This window comes from Denticeps clupeoides, chromosome 2, assembly GCF_900700375.1.
Source record: "Denticeps clupeoides chromosome 2, fDenClu1.1, whole genome shotgun sequence".
NCBI classification, from domain to species: Eukaryota; Metazoa; Chordata; class Actinopteri; order Clupeiformes; family Denticipitidae; genus Denticeps; species Denticeps clupeoides.
Window position 1 is genome coordinate 34,747,147 of NC_041708.1, and position 17,805 is coordinate 34,764,951.

The following is a 17,805-nucleotide window of genomic DNA, read 5'->3' on the forward strand; positions in this document are numbered from 1 at the left end:
GGTGTGATATATTTCAAAGATATTTTCAAACTGAACTCCATAAACACAAGCTAATGTCAGAGATAATCTTTCACCATCTCCTTCGCATCCCTATCACAGAGGGCCAGAGACTCATCAGCCGTAACCCAGCTTTCACATCTGAGGTACACCAGGAGAGCAGATAGTAAATAGCCTTGCTGGATACTGGAGATAATCAGGAGACCCATTATGGAGTAGCAGCGAAGGAAACCAATCTGCGCTTTCCTGAGAGGACCTGTCCTCGCACTGGTCACAGCGGAAAAGAGACGGGGGGACTGACTGACACACAATTGTTTCTGGCCAGAAAAATGGAGGTATCTCCACTGGCCAGTGTGGACCTGAGCCACCATCGTTAATGTTTACTCTCACATTTACACTGAAGAAGGATTGCCATGTCAAGACCTCAGATTCCGGCCCAAGTTTGTCATGTTTGGCATAAATGTCACAATCTGTAAGACATCAATTCCCATGAAAACACATTCTAACACAGAGATTTATGGGATATACAATAACACAAAATGATTGAGGAAAATTGCATGCAAATTGCTAATCCCACACATTCCCTTCTAAACAAGACAAACTATACTAAATTCTGGGCAAGATAATCTATACAATAAGAGACCATATAAAAATCAGCCTTTTGGTTTGGAATGGCAGCCGTCCTACGTCCAAAATATTTTGAATTTCAACACCAACGCTGTCTTCAAAACGTCGAGGTGCTAATTAGATGATCCAGTCAATCAAACGTTTCAAATCTTTGACTGTTGAGCTGTCTAAGTTAAAAAGATCTTAAGCTAGTTGTTTATGACTTTTGTGAGATTAATATATATTTCTTTACTGACCATCTAATAAAGGTTATTAAATAATCAAATGAAAAAGAAATATTTCTTAATAGCTGTATTCCAAATTAAACATATTTTTTGTTTAATTTATGAGCTTGGCACAAGTAATAATGTTTATATTCCATATAAAGCAAGATGCTGCTTAAATACTGTGGTGCAAGTGCAAAATGAACACAGACAGAGTTCTATTTCAGCAGTGCTCAGCCCAGACAGGTAAGGTTCTGTTTATCATCTGTTTTCGCCACACTTGTCTGGCAAATCTAGCACCGTCTTGCTACCTACACTGCAGTGCTACATGCACTGTCCAAGTCTTCCACAGTCCTGTTAGTTTACCCGCACCATGTATATGCAGGCTGCATATCAACAGAGCGGCAAAAAATAACCTGCAGTCCTTGAAGATGAGTGACTAAGACCCTACATCACCAGCTACGGCTTGGTAGAGATAGTGGCACCAACTCATGTCACCCTGTTATTTCTTTTAATTGATTGCAGTACTGTTCATAAGAAGGAAGGGGAAATAAATTGCAGAAAGTGTGCTGGAACCTCAACATAGAAACTAAACTGTCAAACAAGACAATAAGAGGGGTTGGAAGAAACGAACAACAGAAGCAGGTCCACTCAGAGCATGGTTAGTGGCAATCGATGAACTGCATTTACAGGAGATCGGTGTTATGTATGTGCGTTCAGGCTGTGTTGCCTCCCGTGGTGGTCTCCTCAAAGATAACTTTTTATTTTGGACAGAAGTCAAGCAGAAATTAGAGAATCGTTCAAGCCTCTGGCGCATGTTACAAAAGACAAATAATTCATGGACTACATTGAAAGGCTTGGCCTGTATAAAGCCTGTATTATGCTCATCCATTTGAATTTTTATTTTGCCAAAAAAAGTTGTCAAAAATGGATGGCTGACACAAAAAAAAAGTTATACAATTTTCATAGTGAGGTCCCCACCTCTTTCCATTCTTGCAGTCCTGCACTCTCATTGGCTGTAGCCTGATATCTAAGACTAAACTATTAAATACTAAAACTACTTTTTTGATGTACTTTGCATTTGCCATAACATTTCCAAAATTTGGATTTCAGATATTCATGTTTTACGTCCTGCTTCAGCAACTCCTGTTCAGACCCCCGTGAGACTTCTGCTAAAGAGTGAGGATTTAACACTGACACAAGTTAAAGCCATCATTTTTATAGCACAGTGCGCAGCAGACCTCAGCTCACCTTTTCCAAGCCTGTTCAGCAGCCTCCGCTGACCCCATCACTGTCTGGTTGAAGTACAGACGGGTATAAAACAGTTTATTGGGTTCAAAGCCTCCATCCACGTTATCACTGTCCCATAGCGGAGCCCTGCTCACTGACAAACCTGTCAGAACTTCCTTGCCTCACTCTGCCCCATGATGCCAAAGCATAAATGACTGCACATATCATCAAATATCATTATTAGAGAAGTTGATCCATTTTCCACACTCATTCGTGCACATCCCAGCAATCTAAAAATGCAGGCAGCAAGGAACTCTGGACAGGGCACCAGTCTGTAGTGGGCGGAGAACCCACAAACTCACCCAGATATATGCACCCACAGACCCTAGGGCCAGTTATATATTTATCATGTTTATCAAGTACCAAGTCTGGGATATTCTGTTTTTGTGATTGGATCAAAGAAATAGTAACTGACCAATTGGTGTAAAGAACGGGAACACTTATATCCAAAGTGCACCAAGACGTGTAGATTTTCTAATTTAGACAAAGCAGATACAAGGCAATGTTATAAAGGTGTGAAAGGTAGAAAAGAAACACTGTAGAGTCTATATTTCTCAGATTTTTAATATTTGGTTTCCTGTTTGATTTGATTTAATATTGACAAATATGAGAACATATGGGTTTCATTTTAAAAGTCTTTTTTTATACACAATGCAAAACACACTAGGAATGTTGTGTTAGTACTGTTGAGGCCTTCTTTTTAAGAAACATTAAAGGAAAGTTATTGTATCATCCAAAATGACTACTATTAGTGATCAAGTCATTAAATTATTTGGAGCAAAATAGTTGATCATTCATTGTTTGCAGTCAGAGAGACTTAACCACAAAGAAAAAAATAGAACCTGTACAAACATAACATGTTTATGTGCACAAAAGGCAGGTTAACAGACAGTTCTTAGTTTATTAAGTCTGATTTTTAAAGCAGAGATGGCGGACTGTCAACAACTCCAATCGGCCCTTGATTTATTATTATTTTACTTCACACTCGCCTATGAATAAGAAGACCACAGGTTCCAGGTTCAAACACCACTTAATACCATTGGGTCCCTGAGCAATACACTTAACCCTGAGTGTCTCCAGGGGGGGGACTGTCCCTGTAACTACTGATTGTAAGTCACTGACAAGTGTCTGATAAATGCCGTAAATGTAAATCCAAAGGAAACCTTTGACCTTACACTACCATGGTACTTTGCAGCAGTATGAAAATAGTTCTATTCACGAATTGATGAGGTCAGTTAAATATAATAATATTAAAATTATAATATCTATAATATCTGTTTGTGATTATAGCCTGATTTTAAACCTCAAGCTAAAAGTACAACTGAATACTGGTATCCTGATGAAGAAAATAAACCCTGTACTCTGGGTTTGCTTTAGTCAGTAAATGGGCACGCTTACATTTCCTGCTATGGACTCATTTGCAGAATTATCAACGTAAAACAATTCTTTAAAAGTGCTGGCTGCCACACTAAGGAAGACTGCCTGATGGGGCTTCTTACAGCAGTTCTAAACTAGACTGTGGCATCTATTGATGTTAAGGTCTTTTCCGCACCAAGGAGTCACAGGTTGGTATGAATGGAAATCGCAGCATTTTGCAGGAAGAAAAGCTCATCCAGAACATTGCTTTGAAGTTTGCATCGGTATTCAGTTGCAGAGATATGCAGATCCAATGATTAATACAGCGAAACCGGACACCTGGCAGCACAGTTCTCTGTCACTGCTGATCACAAAAGTATTGACAATGAGCCCAGGACCCATGGTTTTGACGGCACACAATTAGAAATCCAACTTTGAATGTTCTGATGAGAAATGTATGTGTGAGTAAGAGACCCTGGTCACCTACTGAGGCAGAGATTAACATGATCTATAGAACTGCCGTGGGTGTGACAGCAAGGAGGATGCTGGACATGAAATTGCTGTGAGAAATACGACCAAAAACAAGCAAATAGTACAAAGACAGAATACCTGACACACAGGAAGGTTCACCAGTGTAATCAGTGAGGACAAGACGAGGCACAGGTCAACACAAACAGAACAGTCTAAAGTTGTTGGTGTGGGAGCAGCAGTGGCACCTCCTGAACCACCAAATCCCACCAACTTTTGGTGGTGACAAGGGCATCGTGGATAATATCAATGTCAATTCCTATGGTGGAATCTCCGAACGGAGGCCTAGTGGTGACCATTTCAGACCAGCAGTGTGGCCTATGTGCACAGGGCAGACTTCAAATTCGTCCTTTTCTAAAGGACGTGACTTCAAATAAATGTTCCACTTCAAAATGTCAGCATGCCCCGGTGCCCCCGTGATCTTTTAAACTTTTAAAATCAGACATAAAAAGGCACAAGACCCAAGGTAAAGTGCTATTCCCTCCAGACTACCATCCAGTCTGATGCATGCACAAGACTATACAGTATTAGTAAAACGTTAGTAAAAAGTTTTTGGAAAGTTTGACTGAAAGATTAACTGAAAAAGATCAATTTGCATAAGACAAAAAAAGGTGCAAAAGGGAAATGCCTTTTCTTCAGATGATCTAGTAACACAGCACAGTCAGTTCATTTCAATGATGAACTTGATCCTTCTCAATCTAGCATGAGTAGAGAAAATGAGCATATGGTCACAAGCAACTGGCCCAAGGTTGCAGGTAATCTAGAGTGTATAATACCACAGAAGGTTTTGTCGTTCACTGGCTATGAGTTCTGCACTTGGGATAGTTATTAAAACACAAACATTTAACAGCGTCTCCCTCAACATAAATAAAAGTACATTGGTAAAGAAAAATCTCTCAGTTCTACTACACATTCTGTATTCTTGACGATGTCCTCCCCTGAGCCACATCAAGAGCAAAATTTCAGATAATGATAAACTGGCTACTTTAAAAACATTTGCAAATTGCAATGCATTATTCATTTCAATACGCACCCCAGACAAATTTGTTGCAAATCAGTTGCAAAAAATAAAATGTTTTTCCTTTGCTAACTCTAGAGTATATTAAATCTTAGAAATATGTCAGTAGTACATCATTTTATCAAAGTCCAAAATAATAGGTGAGGAAAAGGTCAGCAGATGCATTCAATGTAAATGGAAAAGTAAAAGTGAAAACTTGGGGGAGGCAACCCAGGGAAGGGTTGGTGTCTTACCAACATCACAGTGCCTCCATCCACAATTAATGCGTTATGCGTAGTGATCACGTGGCATCGATGACCCTCGTGCATTGCCCTGCTTGGCCTGTACTGCCTGCCCTTTTAACAGGCCCCCTGATAGTCATTGGCCAGAACTTTAAAATGCTACCTCACATCACAATACAACTGGAACTGCAATATACTCTATATGTCATATTTCCAGGGTGAACCATTGCTGACTGTAGGAGTTTTTCCTCTCTACTGTTGCTTTTGTCTTGCTGACATGGGGCCTTCTGTACGTTCCATTGTTAGGCGCTTTGTGACAATGTACATTGGAAAAAGCGCTGTATAAATTAAATTTGACTGAGCGATTTGATTGATTATGAGTATGAAAATGTTGTGACCTTCATCTCAACGCCTACAAGAGATTTCAGCATTTTGCAGAGCTGTCATATTTCTGAATGAGCATATGCTTTAAATACCAGAGTTGGGTTGACCCCTCAGAAAGAAGATTAAAGGATGCCATTCATCTTGAGTTTCCACGGAACAAGTTTCTGCTCCTGTCCTGCCCCCACTGCATTACATCCTGCATGTACTGCAGCGTCCCCTGTGCTTTACCGCTCTGATCTTTATCTCCAGCGCAACCATAGATTTTTATCCAGAGCTTCCGCCACAGGACAGTGTCGCTCTGCTTTATAGCTGCCTTCACATGGATTTCAATCGATAAATAAAGGCCCGGCGATAAATAAAGGCCCGGCAGTGGGACTAAATCTTCATCAAGTGGCAACTTAATTTCTTTTTCTTTCATCTTCTGGGCCGAATCCCTGGCATCGATACAGAGCTTCGGTACAGTGGTAATTATCTGTGGATGGGCCTCCTGGGTTGGTGAGTTAAGTAGTGTCCTGCAGGTTTTACAGCACGTATATCTGCCATGAGTGAGAATATGGGTGGACAGAACATAAAAAACTCTCAGACCGAAATGTATAGCATCTGTTACTTAGGAAAGTTAGTTAGGAGTAGAAGGGTATTCTAACATTCCTAACTAGCAGATGCACCCTTGATCAAGGTACTGTCCCTACACACTGCTCCCTGTGCACTTTTCATGGATGCCCCCTGCTCACTAAAAGTGTTGGGTTAAAAGCAGAGGACACATTTCATTGTATTTGTTGTGTGCACAGAGGACACATTGCTTATGAATATTTTTCAAATCTTAAATTCTGAACTGGATCCGGAATGATTAAAATGTAATAGAGTTGTCTGTCATCGATAACCATGGGCACCTGACATTTTAATCTTTCAAAAAACATAATTAAAGATTGCATTCTAATTAGACACCAAGAGTTGGTTAGTTTCTCATGCTCAATATACATATAACTACTTAATTGGTTTTATCTATGCATCCTAAAGATGAAAGTGAAGCGATTGTCATTGTGAAACACTGCAGCACAGCACACAGTGTGCACAAGAAAATGTGTCCTCTGTTTTTAACCCATCACCGTGTTGGGCTGTGTGTGAATCCCAGGCCACCATGGTGCCACTGAGGTGCCACAGAGCAAGGTACCATCCCCACACACTGCTCCCCGTCAGTCATGGCTGCCCACTGCTGGTTATGACACATTTCGTTGTGTGCTGTGCTGCAGTGTTTCATACTGACAATCACTTCACTTTCAACACTTTGAAAACCTTCTAAGTGTGCAAATAGACATTCAAATAAATTAAGAAATAAAAATATGGTTGTTATTTATTTATCTGAATACAAATACAAATAATTTTGTTGCTGTCAGTAACATTACTGCTCTAAGAAGGAAGGAGCATGTAAGCTGCACAACATGTAACTCTCAATGCCTAATTAAACATTCATTCATCTGTGCCACAGTTGAGACTTCACTGGTGTTTTTAAAAAGCAGCCTCTGTGGGGTTGTCAGTGTTCTCCAGTAATCCCTTTACCTTTCAAGTGGTTGCTAATCCTGATCCCACACGGGATCTAGAGGAGGCGCCCAATGTGCTGTGCTGTGCTGTTGTTATGCAGACAAATATCCCAACCTCACCAACACTGGAGCTGTTGTTCCTCAATTAAGACATTGAGGGAATTAACATCAGCGGTCTGATTAGAGAGAGCCGTGCCAGTAAAGCAGGCCAACGTTGGCACCACCCCTCTGCAGAAAAGGCCTCGGTGGGAGGCCAACCCAGACAGGAAGCGCTAGCTGCAGCCCTCCAGTGATCGGCTCCCGTCGGGTGGCAAACTTCCCAATAAAACAAAAAGAGTGTTCACAGTTAAGATCTCTATTCCGCTCCGCGCTCTCGCTTCGCCTCTCCCTTTGATGCCGGGGGCTGTGCAGCGATTAGCGGCTTGTTTACGAGCTTTACTGTTTCTAATTCAGTCAGCATGGTGCACCGGCGGGATGGCGAGATGGGAGAAAGCTGCGAGGGGCAGAGACATGGCTCCTGAGACGATCCCTGGATCTTTCTAAATTCAACATCCAGGGGGGCCCAGGCTGCCTTGGCTGGTTTGGAGTTCATTAATACGTTTCTCGGCTCTCGGCAGCTTGGAGAAGCGGGATGTGACTCTGAGCGCTTGCACCAAATAAGATAACGCTACATTTATTTACAGGGCTCACGAGGGAAAGCTTGGAGAGGCTGTAATGAGTCTGCGTGCAGCACGTCAATGAAAAGAGAGAGAGAGAGAGAGAGAGAGAGAGAGTCGACTTCTCACCGTCAGTGGAGCAGCCGGTGGAGCCGTCGCTGGAGCAGTAGCGCATCTCAATCCTCTGCCGCCCCACCTCCAGCAGGCTCGGGTCAGGCACCTGCGCCTTGCACGTGTACCTGAAGCGCTGCTCGTAATGCCCGCCGTTGTCAGAGATGTTGACGGGGGTCCACGGGGTCCAGGGGGTGGTCTTTTTTAAGTCCGGGCAGGGGAGCGTGTTGCAAGATTGGTACTCCTGTAAGGAGGGGGAGGCAAATGAAAACCAGTCACAGACACAGGTGCAGCATTCCTCATGTTTTACTGCATCATGTGAAATATTTCCATAATGCCCTTTGTTCAAGCAGCAAGCAAGGCCGACAGAAAAGGTCACTGATCAAGTGTAATTTGTAACGGGGGGATGGGTGAAAGGGGTCTGGTCAATAAAAAAAAGAGGGGGAAGAATGGCAGTCGCCATTCCTGACAGCCTGTGGGCTCTGTGACATCGTCTAGTTAAAATGAAAAACGGGCCTGTTCAGTACACCCTGTTTTATGTGTAGGCTGCCTTTTAAGTAACCTGGTACTCTTGATTGACTGTGTGGTGTCTCTGACCTGGTCATCCTTGTCTCTGGAGTCAAATTTTCATTTAACTGAGACTCTTATGCCTTGGCTGCTAAAATGTGCCATTAATGTACCACTTAGCTCATTAGAATGAATTTGTGGGCGTTTGGTCAGACACCTGCTGCAAAAATTCCAATATATCACCTCAAAACACTTTCATTGTTGTTTCCACACATAGTACAGTACTAATGCCAGTATGAACAAAAATGTTTTTAAAAATTTTCATCGATCATAGTTTAAAATATTCTTGTAGTATTCTTGTCATCAACAAACATCCAATGAAAATTGCATATATGAAGGTTGATCCTTTTAAACTAAAGAATGTAATAGAAAGAAGAAAAAAAAACATCCCATGGTCCCAGAAAATTTGACAGAATGGTGGTATCTGGGGTTTGAATCTGTGATTGAAGGCCAGTCTGTTTGTTACTCACACAAAAATACCTTGATGAGAAGACGAGAGATTTCACGTTTCAGTTGAGCGATATGTTCATTGAAAGGGGAGACGCTGATGTGTCCATTTTTTCATCTATTTATTTATTTATGCTGAGCAGACCCTGAGTAACTGCCAGACCTTGACAAAATAAGATAAAGGTTCGCTTTGTTCATCCGTCAAATTGTCAGCAGGAACCAAAGAAAAAGACCTCGTCACTCCTGGGTACCTCCTTCCAAAAACCTGTACAAGTACACGTATAAGTAAACACACACACACACACAGTGGTGTGCACAAACTACACACATGCTCCTACACACAAACAACACACACACTGATGCACCTAGAAAATGGAAATCCAAGGCTAATGCTTTCTTTCAATAAAGAAAATGAACACTTTATGTGTTTGGTCATATAAGGAAGCACCACCAGATGGAGCTGCCCTACTGCTCAAGTGTTTAGGAAAGCAGCGTAACGTTTACATGGTCTATAGTTTTAATATGGATGCCTTGAAATCTCCAAAAGCTATAACTTCACATAATCTCAATGCCTCATAACACCTATAGACAGAATAGCATGCTGGTCGGCAATCACCACAACCACACCTCAAAAACTAAATCTGGTTTAACTCTTCAGATAAAACAGACAAGTCACACAAAATGTCCAAGGTCATCTGGCAAGCTACATAGAAACCCCATGGCTTTGATCTTATGAACTGTACAATCACCAGAAACAAACGTTTAGGCCACAGCTTCACTAGTAAAAAAAGATAATAAAAATAAGAACAATGACAAGAACAAAAAAACAAAAAAGGGAGAAAAGAATTCAGCATGCAAATATCTCCTAATCTATTTGGAGAATAAAATATATTTGTAATAAATTTCACTTGAAAATGCACTCGTGGGGAAAAAAACACTCTCATCTTCCATCTGACGGTTTTATCATCTCTTCAGATTAAACCAAAAGAAAAAAAAAACAGGGATCACCCTCCAGCTCCACCGGAAGCTAAAATAATGAAAGTGATAACACTACAGAACCCGCCCAGGCATGACGACGGGCATTTGTGAACTAAAAACCGAAAACCTCAATTAGTCTGCCAGTTCCCTGCAACAGCCGCCAACTGTGACTATCCATGTGCATTATACCCGGCAGACGGGCCTCTTCCCTGCACTCCCCGGACAGCAGTACGGCAACGGCTGGTGGCTCTGTCCTCTGACAACGGGTCTTCATCACATTTCACTGGAGCGTCTACCAGCGGACGGGCCTTCATCCGTCACTACGTGCACACGGTCAGATCATATGAGCCCTTTCTCCCAGGCATTCTTCTATTATCACCGTCAGCTTTTCCGTTTTCGTGCTGTTTACCTTCTCTCTCTACGCAGATATTCTCTACACGGACTCTCCCCTCGCCATCGCAGCTGTGCCGTTTATGCTTGTGAGAGGCAGTTTTATGAATGTTGCGAGGCTCAGGAGACCGTGGACAGAGCCTGCTGGAGGCTGCCCCGCGCAGCGGAGCGTTACTTGGCCCCTGGTCTCTGGACATCCGGCCGCTAATGAATAACGTGAGGCTGCGGCCTCTGGGGCTTCTCAAAGCATCATTACTTTCAATCCAGTGTTTATTTCAGTAAGCCCAAACAGGCAGAGCCAAGACATTTCCCTAAGAGTGTGTGTGTGTGTGTGTGTGTGTGTGAGCACAGATGTCCCTCCTCCACCCAAGTGCTACACGGTGTCCCCAGAAGGCCACCATGAGAGCGAACATCACCCAGGTGGCCAGGACGTCATACGTCACCACTTGCCCACCTGGGGCGCCAGCAATGTGATGAACCCGACTCAAACAAGATCAATTATCAGCACTGGCAAGAACACGGTCCATCAAGAGGGGTCGGTGAAACGTAATACCAGTCTTGCGCCGCACATATGAACGCTCCCCAGCGATGCCGTCCGGCTGGACCTGCTACCGTCAGTCAGCGCACGACAGCAGCATCTGTTCATGTTCAACGCCCCCACTTATCAAGTTTACTCATTTTCTACACAGTTTTAACGTGGAGGGAATGGGGGCACTTTTAGGGTGGATGGATCGTGAACTGCTGTGCGAAGACGTCAAAGTGCCGCACTGGCACGGCCCTGAGGAACGGCGCCGGAGGAAGTCTTTCATAAACGCAACATCAATACCTGACACCACTACCATTATTACTTTTCATGGAGGCCGGCCGCATATGCTCATTAAAGATAAGGGCTCATCGGCGAGGACGGACTGGCTGGGCGCAAGCGTCACCGCTGTCCCAGACCGAATGTATGCATTCACGAGGTGAAATTAAGCCATCATTAAACCCGCGGCCGCCTCAGGACTCTGGCCCATCCTAAAGACCACTTCAAAAGCCAGTGAGCCTGCTGAGAGAGAGAATAAAAAAAAATGAGTGAAAAGTAAACAACTTTTCCACCGAAGTCGCCTCGCAGATTTACCACCCCGCTGGCACCCGTGGGCTGGCGCCTGACGCTCTCCCCGAGCCGCGAAACAGATGTTATCCATCCTCTGTCAATTAATGGCTGACAAATACCTGCAGAGGACGGCAGGTGGTCCCGGCTGTATTAATTCATGCAGACACACACAACAGGTCCGGCTTGTCTCAGCGGGGCGGCCAATATAAACTCGACGATTGGCTCTGTAATCAGAACCGGGCTGTGCAATCGCGCGGCTCTGCTGACCATCACTCATAATTACATTCCTGAGAAGAACGACACACCGCGTGGCATAAGGACAAGACATGTCTCGTCCTGCTCAGCGCTCGGTCGAGTAATGTGTCCTCCTGCATTATCCAATGGAAAGATGTAGTGGGATCAGCGCTTGTATGTCTTAAAAATGCTTAAAGCAGGTTTTTACGTGGTACTCCCCATGAATTTGGTATAGGATAATATTGGTCAATATGTTCTAAGCAACAAAATGTCCATCTAAAACCTGCATATCATGGCTGAGGCGAAAAGGCGACCGATACGTAGATATTGGGGAGAATATCCCCATAGATATAGGCCAGACCTGTAATGAAAGCCAGATACCAGGTAATACAAATTGAATGTCACAGCAAATGAGGTAAAAAAATAAACACTTCCTTGTGATTAATGGACAGCCCAGAAGAAGTCATTACCAAAGTATCGTGCACCACACCCACGACCTGAGGACAACACTCTCAGTTACCCAATTACATCCGCAATTTTCATTTCTGCTGCTGAATGTTTCGATGCATCAGCGTTGGCCCCTTTGGCAGCTGCCCAGGGAAAGGCCCATCTAAAACGTAATTAACCAGCCAGACAACCTCAATTAGAGCCTGAACCATCTTGGTGAGACGGGGGAACGATGTGTGCCGATGAATTCCAATAATGCCTGAGAGAGGGGGTGAGGGAGGGGTTTAAAGCATTGACCCTAGGAACCCCGTCACCCAAACCTCAGGCCCTGGGCATAATATCCTGATTCCTCTGATAGACTCTGTAATCTGTCATCTTAAAAAAAAAAAGGTGTTGCTGCAAAAAAAGGGTGGGATGCTGAATCTGGCAACACATTCGCAAACACACTCACCTCTGACTGAGTGATGGGGCTGGCCCTGGAGCAACTGTGGCATTTCTGGAATATTCTGGGGGCACACCTGTCTTCCGCGTGGTGACAGACCTGACAGACCTGAGCCCTGGAGGAGGAGCACCTCAGGACAAGTCTGCCTGTCATGATGCCTCTGAGGCTCTAAGGCTGCTGCGGTCTGTGATAAGCATTAGGATGCACCTATTAACCTGTCCTTAATCTACTTATGAAGGTGAAAGAGGCCTAAAATGGTGACAATTTCTTATAAATGTATCTGCATACCAAGTTCTACTGTTGCTGTTCCAACACACCCGTCAAGCGACCGATTAGATTGGACAATCAGCTGAAGGCTTTATGCTTGTTTTTAAGCATCATTGTAACAATTTTGTAACTGTACTTAAAATTAAAAAAAGTGTTTGGTGACAATACTTGTAATTTTTGGAATTTTGAATCAGGTAGTCAAGTATATTTTACAAAGTGCCAATGATCCGGGTTAAAATGCCACCTGTAGAGGACTGGATATATTGGCCATCTAGAATATCCAGGCTTGGTTCAAAGAAAGATTTTAGAGGATTTCACAGGAACATGTGTTTGATCTTTTTGAGATAAAAAAGTCAGATCCATTCAGGACTAAAAGTACTGGCTGATGACATCTTTGTGTCAAGTCTTGACCTCAGCTTTTTGCAATGAGTTGCCAACCACACAGACAATGCCATGATATTCGAAACATTCAATTAGATCATGAAAATAACAATTTTGCACTGATATTGTCTGTTGCCTTTCTGAGTTCTTGGGGTTTGGCCACAGCTCATCCCAGTGGAAGGAGAAATGAATATTGAAAACAGTGGTGTGTAGCTTGACCTCGGCCTGCTGGCCATATTTCTCAAGTGGCTTCCAGGAAAGATATAAACACAAGACCCTTAGTCATGTGACTTCAGCGTATTTTAAACTGTTGACTGCAGCCCTTTTTTAAAAATAGTGCTGCAGCCAGATCACCACCACAAAATCTAAGCTGACACCAGGATGGCTAAAATTCCCTCCCTGCTCAGTACTGCACACACAGGGATTCACTGTTTCAGACAGCTTTATTTATAGACCTAAAGAATAACAGTGGCGAGCATACAACTCAGTGCAGAATTTACAGTCAGGCTGCCATGCTGAGACACATCTGGTCATGAATTAAGATTTTAACTGTGAACTCAGTTTAGTTGAATTTCTGGACAATTCTAGTATGCAGGTAGATAATAAAAACACAACCAGAATTGTAGTTCTGTAGACTAGATTAAATTGTGGTACCCGAGTGTGCAGGAACATTGTGAATGTTGTGTGGTGTGAGTTTTATTGTGCCGGGTACCTGGCTGCACCCTGGGCACTCGTTTCCGTTCTCGCAGGTCCTCCGGCGAGACTGGATGCCCCCTCCACAGGGCACTGAGCAGCGTTCCCACGGAGACCAGGATGACCAGTAGACATGAGGAGGACAGGGCAGGTGCTCATTGCAGTACCTGTAAGAGAGGAAATTTGGTTGAGTTTGTGTGTGTGTGTGTGTTTGTGTGTGTGAGTTTGAATGTATATATTGCACATTAGCAAACAAGATAGTCATACCAAGCATGGTGCCTGAAAATCAATGTTTTCAAATCAAGGCACATTGACATTTCAATGAGAGTAATGTTCAGTGTGACAAAACTGTCTACAATAAATCTGTCACAGCTTCAAACCCCACTTACTACCATTGTGTCCCTGAGCAAGACACTTAACTCTGTCTCCAGAGGAATTGTCCCTGTAACTACTGATTGTAAGTCACTCTGGATAAGGGAATCTGATAAATGCCAGAAATGTAAATACTGTGATATGCATTTACATTTAAATACATTTTGTTCAGGACTCATGTGCAGCTTGTGGACCTCATAATCAAATCCATATGCCACACAGCCAAGCAAAACTATGCATGGAGCACAAAACTTAACTTATGCCACAGAAAACGTACTGCACGGTGTTAAGAGAAGGCAGTTACTGTATTAAATGTGCTGTAACTGGTGGATATGTTCGTTTAAATGCACACCCAGGGCTGATGATTACATTTACAGCAACATCAGCGCTTCTCATTCTATCCCAAAACTGGGTAAATAACTTCTCCTTAACATTTCCAAAATGTCAGTGTGCAGGGTTCTCTTTCTGTCCTAAGGGACAAAAAGTCTCGAAATCTTCTGATGACATTGCAGGGACGTTGGGGAAACATTTTCCAGATGTCCAGGGGATGTTTGCATACTACTACTAGTAAAAAGTAATGGCAAGACAACAATTAGTTGACATTGGGACTGTCATGTGACTTCGGTTGCGTGACTCCCCTCATCTCCAGTAAGCCTGATCCTTTCTCCTGTTTTCCTCAAGCCTGATTCCCTCTTGTGTTTTGTTATGCGAGCGCCAACCTCTGTGGGGGTTGCAGTGCACGCTGAACGTAGAGTAAACGGTGTAGACTCACCCACCACTCATCTCGCGATTTATCTCCAACATTCGCTCTTTCATGGTGTCACACCACAGCCCCGTGACAGGGACGGTGAAAAATAATTACCTCTCATCGTGCCTCAGAGAGTTTTGTTTACCTTAACAAAGGCAACCCGCCACAAATGGGTGGAACCAACGCTCTACTGCAACAGGCTGAAATCCCCCAAATCAACCAAACAAATGTTCACATAACAATTCAACACAAATTCAACACAGTACAATAATACCGAAGGCCAAAATCCCTGCTAGACAATTGCATCATGGGGACAAAGACTGGCCTCTGCTGCCACATTATAAGCATCTCATTATAACGTAATTGCGGGAACAGAAAGTGCACGTTCTTACAATTTCTTTAAAGTATCAAATCAGAAACTGAGGGTTGGACTTGTGCATTACAAGTTCACTCAAGGACCTATTCGATTCGTGGGATGAGATCTGTGGTTCAGGTGAAGAGAGTCAGAGATGAGGCTGGGTGATTTGATGCAGAGTTTATGGACGGCCGGTCAGTGTCTCTCTCACACTCCTCACTAAGCTCCACACACACACCACACACACACACACACACACTGGGTTCTTATACCTTGCTGTCTACTGTGTGGGTCTGAAGGCTGAATGGCTTGAGTCAGCATGTCTAGTGAACAAAAGGTCAATAATGACCTAGAAATGATGGCAGACAGGAACACAGGATGCATACGCACAGCTTCACAGAGACACAGAGGGGTTAAACTTTCAACAATCGCATGGCATGTACGACAACATACAACAACAGGGGAATACATGGAGACATAAAATGACCCCATGCATGGATGCGGAGTGACCCCACAGTCAGAACCATGACAGATAACATTGTGGTGATAACCGATACACATCCTGTGGATGTCCCCTGTTTGCTGGGTGTAGTGATGTGTGGGCACTCCAGAGCTTTCTTAATACTTAATGTACAAGTCAGGGCTCTACGCTGAAGCATTAGTTGCTAATTTGTGATCATCTACAGCCCAAAGACGGTTGTCCGTTGACGTCAAGGGGGTTCAGGGATGACATTTTTAGACACCTCCACTAGTGAAAAGAGAAAAAACGCCCACTGGACAATGACTGCTTCACACTGAGAAGAGAGTGTTTTTATTCAGAGTGCAAAGGCGAGATCTAATAGGCGGCCCTGCAGGAAAGCAACCGTCCTGTGGCACTACCTGCTGTTCTATGTATTTTACAAAGTGCACCGGCAATCCATACACCAGGGGAGATTTATGGCCGAGGTGAAAGCAGTGACAATTAGAGTGTGGGGTTATCACTCATTCAGATTAGATCTGCTTTTTTGAAAGACTCAGTAGAAAGTGTGAGGAGAATAGGTTCCTGTATTTATCATTCTTTGTCTTCACACAGTCATACACTTGCGTTATCAAGCCCGTCCCACACCTCTGTAACAGTGAGATGAAATGGGAGCCGCAACCTGTCCTGTCACTGTCTCAGACACACAGCTTCACGCGCTACACATGCTTCTTAGGCACAACGTGTTAGCACATCTTCCCACTGTTCTCACCCTCACTTGACAAAGGTACACACCGCTGCACACCCCCGCAGGCCCCAGCTTGAGTGGAGGTGCCGTAGGGGAGCCAACATGACAAGTCAATGGGGGAAAGAAAGAAAGAAAGAAAAAGAGCACCCCTCATAGCATTAGGATCCAGGAACAAAGAGATGCTGTCTACTGTGACAAAGCCTGGAATGAAATGAGCTCAGACCACCGCAAGGCAACCAACAGAGGACATCTCATCCATAAGCACAATGCACGCATGTGTGAAGACTGCTGATATATTCACAGTCACTACCGGTGCTGAGCAGGTCGAGGTGTTATATTAATTGAGCTGCTGGTGTGAAGATGAAGTTGGTCTCCTTCATGCCCAGACCCTACACACCAGACAACAACCAAGATGAAAGAACCTATAAAAAACCTTATTAAAAAAAAAAAAACTCTCCACAAAAAGAAACAGTCTCTGGTTGTTGTTCCATCTTCGCCTCCTGCTTGTAGGTTTCCATGGCAACCTGAGGAGAAGCGTGAAGCCACGACTCCCCCTGGTCCCCATCCCCCTAAACTCACCAGCAACCAAAAGCATTACCTCTACTGTACCAAAAGCTGCCATACTTCATTAACACACACTCAGGGGTAAAATAAGCACGTCACCAGATTCCTCAGATGACAAAGAGGCACGGTTGCCACGGTGTTCCTGTGTTTCATTTCAGAAAGGCACAGGGAAGCTACACACTTAGAACTTTCTCTGCTAGTTGTTTCGAACATTCCCTTTATTCCTCCTTCTCTTCACAAGTCTCTATTTTTCTGCTCCAGTTGCCTAGACACCATACCCATCTTTCCAAGTTCCGAAGGTAATTATGCTGTGATGAGGTGCCTGCACTTCAAGAGTACTAAGTGGCGGTGTGTGTGGTCGAACATAATTATGATGCCATGGCATCATTTTATCTTACTTAATTGGATGTTGGAGACACAGAGCAGAGGCCACTGAGAGAACAGCAGTGTAGGAGTTGGAGATGTGTGTGGGACACGTGTGCCGAATGGTGGTTTGCTGGTTGTAGGATGTATATGGCCTGAGTGTGCCGAATGGTGGTTTTTGCTGGTTGTAGGATGTATATGGCCTGAGGGTGCTGAATGGTGGTTTTTGCTGGTTGTAGGATATATATGGCCTGAGGGTGCTGAATGGTGGTTTTTGCTGGTTGTAGGATGTATATGGCCTGAGTGTGCCGAGTGACGGTGGGCTGGTTG

The 17,805-nt window shown here is 43.8% G+C and overlaps 1 protein-coding gene across 3 annotated transcripts in view; it reads right to left on the reverse strand.

Annotated features, from left to right (window-relative positions):
• The window catches only part of sema5a (sema domain, seven thrombospondin repeats (type 1 and type 1-like), transmembrane domain (TM) and short cytoplasmic domain, (semaphorin) 5A), a 98,922-nt gene that overhangs the window by 17,310 nt on the left and 63,807 nt on the right, over window positions 1-17,805 (reverse strand). For all 3 annotated transcript variants that reach the window (XR_003748925.1, XR_003748924.1, XM_028970384.1), the window contains exons 15-16: window positions 13,888-14,035; window positions 7,948-8,173 (exon numbers count right to left, since the gene is read on the reverse strand). Coding sequence is in view for 1 of the 3 variants with exons in the window: in XM_028970384.1 (XP_028826217.1) it covers window positions 7,948-8,173; window positions 13,888-14,035 (374 nt within the window). In the remaining 2 variants the exon portion in view is untranslated. The remainder of the gene's footprint in view (window positions 1-7,947; window positions 8,174-13,887; window positions 14,036-17,805) is intronic.